General features: G+C 38.5%; 1 protein-coding gene across 1 annotated transcript in view; it reads right to left on the minus strand.

Moving 5' to 3' along the window:
* LOC136874632 (uncharacterized) overlaps window positions 1-12,026 on the minus strand; it is a 58,752-nt gene that overhangs the window by 27,034 nt on the left and 19,692 nt on the right. The window contains exons 4-5 of the mRNA XM_067148259.2: window positions 8,207-8,302; window positions 5,222-5,295 (exon numbers count right to left, since the gene is read on the minus strand). Coding sequence (XP_067004360.2) covers window positions 5,222-5,295; window positions 8,207-8,302 — 170 coding nt within the window. The remainder of the gene's footprint in view (window positions 1-5,221; window positions 5,296-8,206; window positions 8,303-12,026) is intronic.

A 12,026-nucleotide genomic window follows, 5' to 3' on the forward strand; every position in this document is an offset into this window, starting at 1 on the left:
CGAAGATTGAAAATAAAATAATATTACTGGCTGACGAATCGAAACCGCATTCGCAACTCAAGTCTCACGCTAATACACTGAGTTCACAATGAAGTATTTATTTATTTTCCACCTAGTCGATACAATGATTGCCTAAGGCAATTTTTATTGGTCAAAAGTGGTACATGTTTCGTATATTATCAACATCTTCAGCCACATAACACTGTTTAGATGAAAAATATATAAAATTGACAAAGTAATGCTTTAGAGGAAGTGTCCTTGAAATAAAATTCCACCATGTATTTGTCATTCATGACACCCTTAAGTGATAAGGTAATCCCGATGCTAAATGTGCATCGCCCAAACAGCTGTTCGGAAGGAACCAACAACAACATGATCCTCTAAAGCATTACTTTGTCAATTTTATATATTTTTCATCTAAACAGTGTTATGTGGCTGAAGATGTTGATAATATACGAAACATGTACCACTTTTGACCAATAAAAATTGCCTTAGGCAATCATTGTATCGACTAGGTGGAAAATAAATAAATACTTCATTGTGAATCTATTGAAGTGCGATACGGACCATGAAGCTGATTTTATGTAATACACTGAGTGTCAATATGCACACTATCAAAACAAAACGGACGTCAGAGCGACAAAACAATTAAGTCCGTAAAATAAAATAACATATCGAAGTCATTAAAACTCAACACGCATGGAGAATTACAGTAAAAATATTTAATCTCCATCAGGTCGATATCCAAATTTTTGGGCAACCCTCATTCACCGATAGCGGCCCCGTTATCTCAAGGAACACCCTTCAACTGCTGGAGCTACGCACTAGTTGGCCTCATTATTGTCGATCTAACCCTCTTCATATTTCATATTTTACTGTAGAGGCTACCTTCGCCCAAGTCACTTTGCAAAAACAAAAGAAACATCTAATCTGAGACTTGAGTATGTACAGCTGACATCCCAGACCTATCGTCGGGCTCACTTAAGATCTGTACATCCTAACACTAATCTCTATGTACATGACACCTTCCAAATTCTATCATCGGGCGTGAACTAGGACATCTCATCATCAGTAACACCAAGGATAACATGTGACGTCCTAAATCTATTGTCGGGCGTCAAAATGGATCGTACTACGTATCCCCTAGCATATCAGGCGAACTAACAATTTCAAACCAACTCTGACATTTCAATACACATGGGACCACGTCTCTTACTATTAAACGAATGCAAGTCGAAAAATGCAGTAAGTCTCCATCTCGTTACAATACGTGAACTCGAAAATAAATATACGTGACGAACAATTCTCCAACTCAAACACAATCTCAGCCTGTGCAATGAAGTTTTTAGGGAAGCAATGATAACTCCCAACACACGTCTACCATTTAGTGGATGTATTTAAAATAATAATCATCACTACCGCATTAGAAACTCTCAAATCGCCTACCGTCAATTCCAAATATTTATATCAATGACATATCCAGTGAAACGAAATTTAATACAACACCAACCATGTATTCGAAATACTCTTTTATCCTTGAGGTCGCATTATCTTAATATTCATACGGGCTTTACGTAACTAGTCACTTGACTTTTATTACCAAGATTTTTAACCTTTTACTAGAGTCGTTTTCACTTGGGATCTTACTAGAAATCTACGATGCCTCACACAGTAGTCGTCTCAAATTTAGGATTGGTAGGAATACTCTACAGCCTGTCACAATACAGTCTGTTTCACAAATACTTCCTCGGCAAACATAGCCTGTCTCAAACTCATTCTCCTCGCCTTATCCCAGCGGTATCACTTAAAATCCAGGCTTCATTTCATCTTCAATATTCCTATCACTCTCATCTCCACATATATAAATTCTTTGCTCTCAACCCATTTTTCTTATATTTCCGAGACCCCTTTCATTTTTCAATCCTCTAGTGAAAACAACAATTATGAAATACACCTCTTTATTTTACTATTACTACGACTTTCGGACCTCGAGAATCCAAGAACACACCGCGACTTTCCGTATCACTGATATACACGATGTCCCAAAATTTTTATACTTCCCATGAATAAATATAACTCTATCAAATTTCACTGAAATATTCTAAGTGCCTGTGATCCTTGTAAAATATACAGGTTAAATGCACTTTTAACATAGACAAATTTCTTTATCCTGCGGTAGACATTATTATTATTATTATTATTATTATTATTATTATCGACAAACATTTCTGAATTCAACTGATATTTGAAATTAAGATGCTCGCTAAGACTATTTTACAATTATATCTTTCCTAAATTTTCTCGCTTTGGACAATATCTCATAGAACATTAACACCAGATTTAAACGTCGCATTTTTACAGTTTCTTGACGTGAAATTTTCAAACTAAAATTTTCACATGCTGACCAAAATTATAACACCTTTTGCCTGATAATTACAAATATCAACCCGACAATCATCTTGAAAAGTATGTTGGGACAGAACAAAAAAATCTAACTACAACATAATACAAATATAGACAGACCTGCACATGGTGTCATTCCCAGTATTCTGGCTACATCGTCGCCAGCTGACCTCGTGCCTTTAGCCGTACATTTTCACAAATAACATCATCATTTCCAACATATCACTCTTACAAACACTGCCTTTCCATACGATATAAAATTACAACACACATCACGCACTTCCCTCGTTATAATGTGTACCACGAACCTCCCGTGTTCTGCAGTCAACTGCTACTGTCTGCTTTCGTCCCAGAGTTGTCTCTCTCTGTCAGCCACAAACACACCAGGTGTTCAACAGATAACGAAATCAAAACTACTCTGACTAGCTTCCCAATTCTCTTACCACTTTCAAGCGCACATAAGGTGATACAGTAAACTTTGCTGTGTACTTTAACAGACGCCTAGACTTTCACAATTTGTCGGCAATAGTTCAGAAATTTTCTGTCACCTTCCCTTTCTAACCGACTGGGTGGACCTCAGCCACGAACATGTACTAAGTCGTTTGTAGATCAATCTGGTATAATTTTCTGCTGACGACGGGCGTAAGCTACCGCCGCTTCAAAAACCAGATCGACACTGAAAAATATGCAATGGGGGTTCCTCTTATAGTCTATAGGAGGGACGCTGCACACACTACTAAGCTTGATTGCATAATCTGCAAATTTCGCGTCCAATAGACCGATTTTTATGAGACTTGTCCCAGACTTCCGGACAGACTTGTAATTATTTTAGATGCTAATCTCATAATTTTACCACACTCACAACAGGTGAAATAAATTATTTCTGCCCGGAGGTTTCGCGCGTTTTCTTCATCCCTTGACCTTGGCAAGTGGAGCTAGTTCACTGATTTGACGCTGACTTGTACTTGGGCCTAACTGCATTTATAATTTACCTTGGGGGATCTGTCCTCACGTAGAGTTTAAGAATAATTTAGATGATTTATTTCTTTATTTACTGTATTGCCAAAATCCCTCGTTACGCAGAATTCCGTGAATTTATAGAATTATCGGGCACTCGAAGTCCACCGAGGTGTCACGGTATTTCACGAGCCTGCCGCGGGTGAGATCCTTCCCACACGACATTGAGCCTCTTAGGAGCGCAACATGGCTGCCCTCAAAAATAAAAGTAGCTTGTTGATTTGAAGTAAATATTGAGAAAATAAAAAAATATTTTTCTCATCGTGGAATTATGGGTTCATAATAGTATGTATAATTATTGTGTGAGTGCAAGATTAATTGATATTCATATTGGTTACTCTGCAGTACACCATTTAAATTCTTTTATGAATGTCAGAGTGTGTGTTTAAGTATGCTGCAACTCTGATACATTTTAAGTTAATACACCTGCAGGAGACAGTTGTAAAATGAGGTCAAGTGTAAGAAAAGAAGCCAATATAAATAAATACATCAAAGAAATATACTGTAATGTGTTGGCAGGGTAAATGAATAAATGAGTGCTGAACCTGGTAGCATCCTATTTCTATGATTTATTAACTAAGCACTACAATTACATATTTACACACAAACACGACTGCTGTGCTTACAACCTACACAAGTATGCGGATACACACTTACACGGTTCGCTCTCTCCCTTAGTTTCTCATGTTCCATCTACAATGAAACACAGAGAGTGTCTTCAATTATTTACACTACACTCACGCAGCAACTCAGTCACACCCGTTAGAGCTGTCACAGTCCACAGCCTACACGTCAGTCTCACAGCTTGGGACAGTATCTGCTGTTCACTCAATCTGTTGAACTCCGTTCGCACTCTGCACATGTCGTCACCCAGTGTTCCCTTCACGCAGTTCCAGAACACCCAAGATTCTTCTCCAGCAGCCGACCTCAAGAGACTCACACACTTGACGTCAGGGAAAGGGGAAAGAGTCCTCGGCTCTAACAGACAGATACCCCAACAGGCTGACACCTCAGCCCAGGCTGCACTCTTTGCTAACTCACACCAGTAAACTCAACCTCAGACTCACTCTCACTAACTCCAGGCAAGGTGTTCCTCTCTTATATACCCGCGCTTGGCCTTTCTAGAAAAGTCCGGATACTAGATGGATCCAGCCATATGACAACAGCATCATAAATCCTTATATATCTTCACTTTATAGGAGCCAGTATATTTTTTATTTATACTAACGTATAGCTACAACGCTGGGACATATCGGGTTGATTACCATAATTTGAAATAATTAATTCCCTTTAAATATATTATAAAATCATACAATGTTTAATTTGTACATTTAGTAGACAATCTATCTCTGTGTGAAATTGTAAGTACAAAAGTCCATATTTCTTTAAAAGTTGAGAATGCTTTGGAGGAAATAATTGCAGATCACATTTCAGATGATAAAAAAAAAAATGATGACAAGTACTGCAGTGACAGTGAAAGAATGAAGACAATTTTCATGGTTGCTCAAAGGTACTAAATGAACCCAATGAAGAAGTACCTGATTTATCTCAGATATATTTCCCAGACTGTATCAGCTAAAACTATATATACATTAAAAATGTTCTTAAAGATCCTGAATATTTCACTTAGTTCTAACCACAAGCTTTTAAGCTTATTCAACCTCAAAGTTAACATTGTAACGAGACAATTAAAGAGATATAAATGGGCAGTACATGAACATAAAAAATACACACAACTGAGTAGGTTAGTGATTAGGTAATTAAGATATTTCATTTTATGCACGTTTAGTGGTGTACTTACTTGTTTTCTTCTTTGATAATTGGAACAGGTTGATGTTGTTCAATGAACATTTCTTCTTTTATATCTGTAGAAGGCTGTAAGTAAGAAATAAGGAGAGAAGGGTAAAACATATCTACCATAAGCAGATAAGAAGATAAATTTGATATTAGTAAAATAATCATTAATTTATCTTCCTATGTAAAAATATGAGAAATGGAAAAGAAGAAATGAAGTGTTAAATCTAGTCATAATTATATGGAGAGGTGGGAAAATGAAAAGGAGCACACAATCATACAGTAGTAGTTGAGCTGGTGGCAGCAGACAAGGTGAAACTTGAACGGACATGACAACCTACATGTCCTGAGATAATTCTCTTTCAATAGCTCCTTCTTTCCAAAAAAGCAAGCTATTTTGTTTATCGTATTCTGTGCTCCATTCCCTGCTGCATTGTTTCTTTTCATGAATTCACCTCTCACTTTTTGTTTCTCTCCATTGTAAAGAGGATTCTAACTATAAAGCAGACATGTAAAGGCCCTCACTGCAACAAAGCTATCCACATTCATGAATTGCCTACCATCATTCCAAGACAGTTTCCCAATCATACACTATGCATATTGCAAAAAATCTTGGAACTCTTTCAGCTGTTGTATGGTATGGACCAACAGGCCTTGGAAAAATGCTAGTTGCCATACAACACCTAAGTGTTACAACACCCAATGAAAACCTTGGGACTATGTGCAGAAAACTAGAATATTATATACAACTAGCTGTTACCCACAGCTTCGCTTGCGAGGATTTGTTAAGTTGATAAAAATTAATTGTTCCTCGATACTGCACTATGACATTATCTGAAAATCCCTAAAGTATAAAAACTAACCAAAAATTTGCATTTCATCTATGCCAGAACCTCTTTGTAAACCATGTTTGCGGTATTGCCTTTTGGTGCTAAGATGATGCTTCTGCTATTTGCTTTATGCTGGACCGCCACTGATATGTCTTATGGTGATGATGGGATAGGAAAGGCCTAGGAATGGGAAGGAAGCGGCTGCGGCCTTAATCAAGTTGTAAAAATGGGAAACCACGGAAAACCATCCTTGGGGCTGCTGCCAGAGGGGTTCGAAACCACTATCTCCCAATTATTGGATACTGGCCACACTTAAGTGACTGAAGCTCTTGAGATCTGTGGGGTGAAGTTGACCAGCCTACTGGCAAAGCTAAATCTGGAACATGCGACATGGAACTCTACATGTGAGAAACTGTCCTCTTTTAAGTCAGAAAGAAAAGGGTTTCTTTATTTCTAAAGGAGATTCCAAATACCGATTTTTACGTCTGTAACATCTTAGTTTCTGAAATATAAGTAACCTCATCAAGAGAATTCAACTCCTACTTCAGTTGATTTTGATCTCCAGCTAAAGTCGATTTTACGAAGACAAAAAAATATGTGTTCCTTTATTTTTAAACAGGATTACAAACACCAATTTTCATGTCTATAACATGTTAAGTTTATGAGATATACTACAGATATACTCATTTTAAGAACCGCATCACTCCTTGCTGAGTGGTCAGTGTTGAGCCCTTTGGTTCACAGGGTTCTGGTTTCGTTTTCGGGCTAGGTCGGGGATTTTAATCTGTGTGATTAATTCATCTGGCTCAAGGATAGTTTTTTTGTGTTTGTCCCAACACTCTCCTCTTCATATTCACTCAACACATCAAATTATCAACCACAGCAGGAACACACAATATCAATTACATCCCTACACAAGTGTTTGGTGTTAGGAAGGGCATCCAGCCGTACAACAATGTCAAATGCACATGTGCGACACAGTTTGCACCCACAAACGTACAGGTGTGGGAAAAGCGGTAGAAGAAGAAGACACTCATCTGCTTTTTTATTATTTCACACCCTTAACTGCATTCTCCAAAAAAATGTGTTCATTTATTTTTAAAAGAGTTTCCAAGTACCAGTTTTACCGTCTGTACCATCTTCAGTTTCTGAGATATATGTATCCTCATATAAATAAATAAATCAACTCCTTCCTCACTTCTTTTTACATCCCCGCCCTCACCCCTTAAGTGGATTTATTTCATTTTTTCAGGTGATTCCAAATACCAGTGTACATGTCTGTAACATGTTAGGTTTTTGTGATATATTGTAGATAATCTCGCTGCTGTCAGAATGCTGGAGATGACATTGCCATGGTTGCGGTTCCTAGAGCAGGGTTAGTATGGTGCCAATATCTCCATAACGGTTGGTTTTAGGGCCTCGAAACATGGTTTTTAGGCCCATAGGGCATACCGAGTTTTGTACTTTGCATCAAGGGGCTTAAAATGAGCTTTGTCTCGTCCTTGTATGATAAATTTGATTTTCCCTAAATTAGCCTATTATTTTATATTTTTATATCTCCCCCCGTCCCCCCATTGACCCCCGCCTCGTTTTGTTTTGAAAATAAAATACTGCCCATGGTACTCACTGGCAATATAGCTTTCTATAGGTGAATTCATTTTTTAAATTGGTTCAGTAGTTTTTGAGTCTACCTGTTACAAACAAATATACAAATTTTTCATCTTTACAATATTAGTATATATACCTAATAAGCCTATGACAAATACTACATTCTAGAACAAATTCTGACTTAGTGCCCCAAAATAAGGAGTCTCTCATTGAAATGGGATCTATAGTTTTCTCATGTTACTACAGTGTGTCAATAACAGTAACAAATGAAAATGTACAGAAACTCTGTGTTCAAAGATACTCACAGAGTCAAAATTAATAGTAGCAATGATACCATCTCCTACACAATAGGTAATGGAGGTCATTGAAACCATCTGCCCCATGATACCTAGTGTGAGATCTTGGAACAACCCAAAGCAAATATGAAAAATTTGGTTATAAAAGGACATTCAAATTTTATGTAATGAAATAAAGGGTCACACAGTGAAAACTGTTTTGCCTTCTTCTTACTACTATCATTATCAGACAATGGCTTATCAAATTATATACATTACCTCAAATTCATTTTCATGTGTTGGCCCTGGCTCTGTTAACTCTAATTTAGTTTCTTCTTTCAGAGGTATCATTTCTGATACAAGTTGAGAATGTTCCTGCAGAAATGAATATATATCAGGCATGCAATTTGCACATATCCGTCACCAACAAAGAAACATTATAATACATTATCTGTGAGTATATCAGTTAATTTCAAAATTTCACTAATAATTAGGGAAAATTTCTACAAATAGGGCATCCTTAAATCCAATGGGTGCAGTTCAGTAGAAGAAAAACATCCTATTAGATTGCAAGGGATGCTTTTCACTGCATAGGAATCATTTCAAATATAAAACACTTTAAAATATCACTATGATATCAGGAAAAGCATACATAAATACTGATAATTATTCTACTCATCCTAATATTTAAACATTCAGACCACCAAACTTTACTTATGTAGTTATGTGAATGTGTGAGTGAATGTCTTGAGTAAACAGTTCCCAAAAGTTTACATAAATTACTGTTATTTTATATGAATTCCACATAGAGTAGTTAATACTGAATTCATTTTGTTCAGTTTAGACTTAGGATGTAGATCTTTTAGTTTTAGTCTATATTAGGTTATATTATTATATACAGTATGTTATGTTTGAATATTAAGTTTGTATTCATTATCAATCCGCATAATGTGGTTAAGTGTAAGAGAGGGCCAAGGGCCGTAACTTTGTTACAAATAAAGATATCAGTAAACACATAAATAAATCCTGAGCTAAAAGACTGGTTGGATCAACTCAAAAAATCTATAACCAACTGCAGCAGAGAGATCAGGTACTACCAAGGATGCATACTACAGAAATTAGGAGTGAGATAGTGCCCCATTACATTCATCTCCTAGCCAGAAAGTGCTATCACACGTTAGCCTGCAATAACCACAGATTTTGTTTTTTACTATTTCTTTTACACAAACAAACATGGACATGCCCCATGGCAATAATGGGTTAGAAAAGAAATGAGCTGAAACTTACAAGAAGGGACTGTAGCCTTAAGAAATGTATGGAAAAGAGAAACAATAGAACACCCACTTCAGGGACGATAACAAAGCTGTTGAAAACCACCATCTCCCAAATGCAACCTGGCAGGTCTATGAATTTGACGAACTTTGGTCTCTGATCGGTTGGTATTGACCAAGTTCATTAAAAATATCATGGGTAGTTCTATAGTCCTGTCAATATTTTTATAAAGGTCTTTTAGATATTCAATACTCAAACATGTTTCTAAAGATATCCACGTTTTTCATCAGAAGCATAACATATACAAATACTTAAAATTCAACATTAATATATACAAGACTGTTGTAGTATTGATTACAATTTTAGTTTAACCTGACAGGTGTGCAACATATACCGCTCAGTTAGCTTACACAATCCCTATGATATCTACACCAAAAAGCCATCATAAATATAAACAATGACCCAAATGTCTCACAATGGTGGTGGTCTCCAGTACTAACAAGAAACAAATGAGCTACAAGCAGCTGCTGCTATCTGCTACCAAACAAGTGACGCCTATCCCCTCACACCAATTCAATAGTCCAGCACGGTCTATGCTCCTCCACCTTTTAATACTGCTGTCTTCAGATATGTGATGCCCTCTATTTCCCCTCCAATTCTCGATTAATCCTTCACACAACGAACATAAAAGACCGCGTTCTTTACAAGATCCTCACATGCCAATACCTGGTCTCTCAAACTTATCCATCTGTCCTTGGGCTTCAAGCCTGAGGAAGAGGTGAACAGCCAAGAAAACCAGCAAATTTTTGATGGATAGTGGTATGATCCAAGGGGAGAGTCCTCTCCCCTAAACTCGGTCTCTGACCTGGTCTACAGGACTCTTCCAAAAGAAACTGAGAGGTTATGTTAGGGGTGATGGGTTACATTAGGTTATGATGTGATGACTTCAGTGAAGTCAGAGAGGTAATTGATTTTTCTTACATTGCACCAATAAAAAATGTTGACACAGAAAAATTCAAGTCGCCCATCATAGTCCACAATTGCCCTAGCACACACTATTGATATCAAGGCAACATCTGGACATGAAATCTCTACTGCTTTGCTGATTATTACTATATTCATATATGGTTATTTGAGACCATGTTAAGCAACAATCACACATTTTGGAAGCCCTCCTTGCAGCCCAAAATCTTTGCATTCTTTCTCTAGCACCCTCTTTCCTCTATCCACTGCTTATTCAGTTCTCATTCTTTAATGGAAGCCTCTGAAGCTGTCAAACACTGATCTATACTTTGTTCAGTACAGGATTACTTCCTCATCTAAAGCAGACTGTTCAAGATCGTTTCTTTACCTGCCTGAACCATTTGTACGAAATTTTAGGTCTGCTACCAAATGTTTTAAAAATATGTTTCATCAGCCTATTCTCATCCATATTAAATATATGTTCATAAAATCTGAGTATTCCGTTCCTCGCTGACTCAATCAATGCACAATGCCCACAACAATGCAACCTACAGTCGGCACTTAAACAGAACAGTAAGGCTGTTGGGAGAATCAGTTAAGCAGCATATTCTGAGAGATTTGGCAACATGCTCATCTTTCTTGAAAACATTACACACAAATTTTTCTTTTTCTTCTACAACTGAAATGCCCATTTTACTCATTTATGAGTGTCTTAGTGTGTTTGAACTTGCAGAATATGTCAGCATCCTTGTCATGTACACTGACTGAGCAAATGTCATGGGATAGCGGAGCACTGATGCGCAGGTGTGTCTGCGTACCACATGCCCCCTGTGCCAGCGGCAGTTGTATAGGACACCTTGTGAGCATTGGCTGTGCATGTGACAGGTGTAACATGGAACATCGTCGTGAGCTGACACCGTTCGAACGGGGTATAGCGGTCTGTACCCGACGGATGGGAAGTGCGATTTCGGAAATGGTGCGGGAATTTGACTTCACACGATCAACCGTGTCCAGGGTGTATCGTGAATGGTTGAATGCAGATGTCACCATCCAGGACAGATGAACGACCGGCTGTCCAGCCACCCTCAAAGACCATGACCGGCGACATCTGACAAGGATTGTCAATAGTGACAGATGGGCAACCATGCAACAAATCACCGCTCAATTCAACACAGGCCGTGCTAGACACGTCTCCCAGTGGACAATCAGTAGGAACATGGGCTCCATGGGGTATGGGAGCGAGCGCCGCACACGGGTGGCACTGTTAACCCAACGTCATCGGGCACAATGACGCACATTTGTCGCCAGTCACCAGGGATGGACACTGGAACAATGGCATAACGTGATAAGCTCAGGCGAATCACTATTTCAACTGCACCATGCCGATGGCAGGCACCGTGTATGGCGCAGACCACATGAAGCGATGGATTCCGCCTGCCCCGAAGGTGTGGTCTAAGGTGCTGGTGTCTGTGTTGTGGTCTGGGGTGCATTTTTCTGATATGGAATGGGCCCCTTAGCTGTTCTGGAAGAGACTTTGAATGGTACGCAGTATGTTGAGCTGCTCGGAGAACATCTCCACCCATTTTTGGCCTTCCAGCGCCCAGACGGTTCTGCAGTATTTCAAGATGATAACGCACCACCACATTGTTCCCACGTTGCCCGGGAATGGTTCTAAGAACATACAGCAGAGGTCCAACGACTGTCATGGCCACTCAGGAGCCCCGATATGAACCCTATTGAGCATATCTGGGATTACCTGGAATGCAGCCTCTGTGCCATGGATCCTGCACCCACAAACAGACCAGCACTGGTGGCTGCTCTGCAAATTATTTGCTGTCAGCTGCATCCAGAGGACTACTAGGGA

The sequence above is a fragment of the Anabrus simplex genome, chromosome 5 (genome assembly GCF_040414725.1).
Source record: "Anabrus simplex isolate iqAnaSimp1 chromosome 5, ASM4041472v1, whole genome shotgun sequence".
NCBI lineage: Eukaryota > Metazoa > Arthropoda > Insecta > Orthoptera > Tettigoniidae > Anabrus > Anabrus simplex.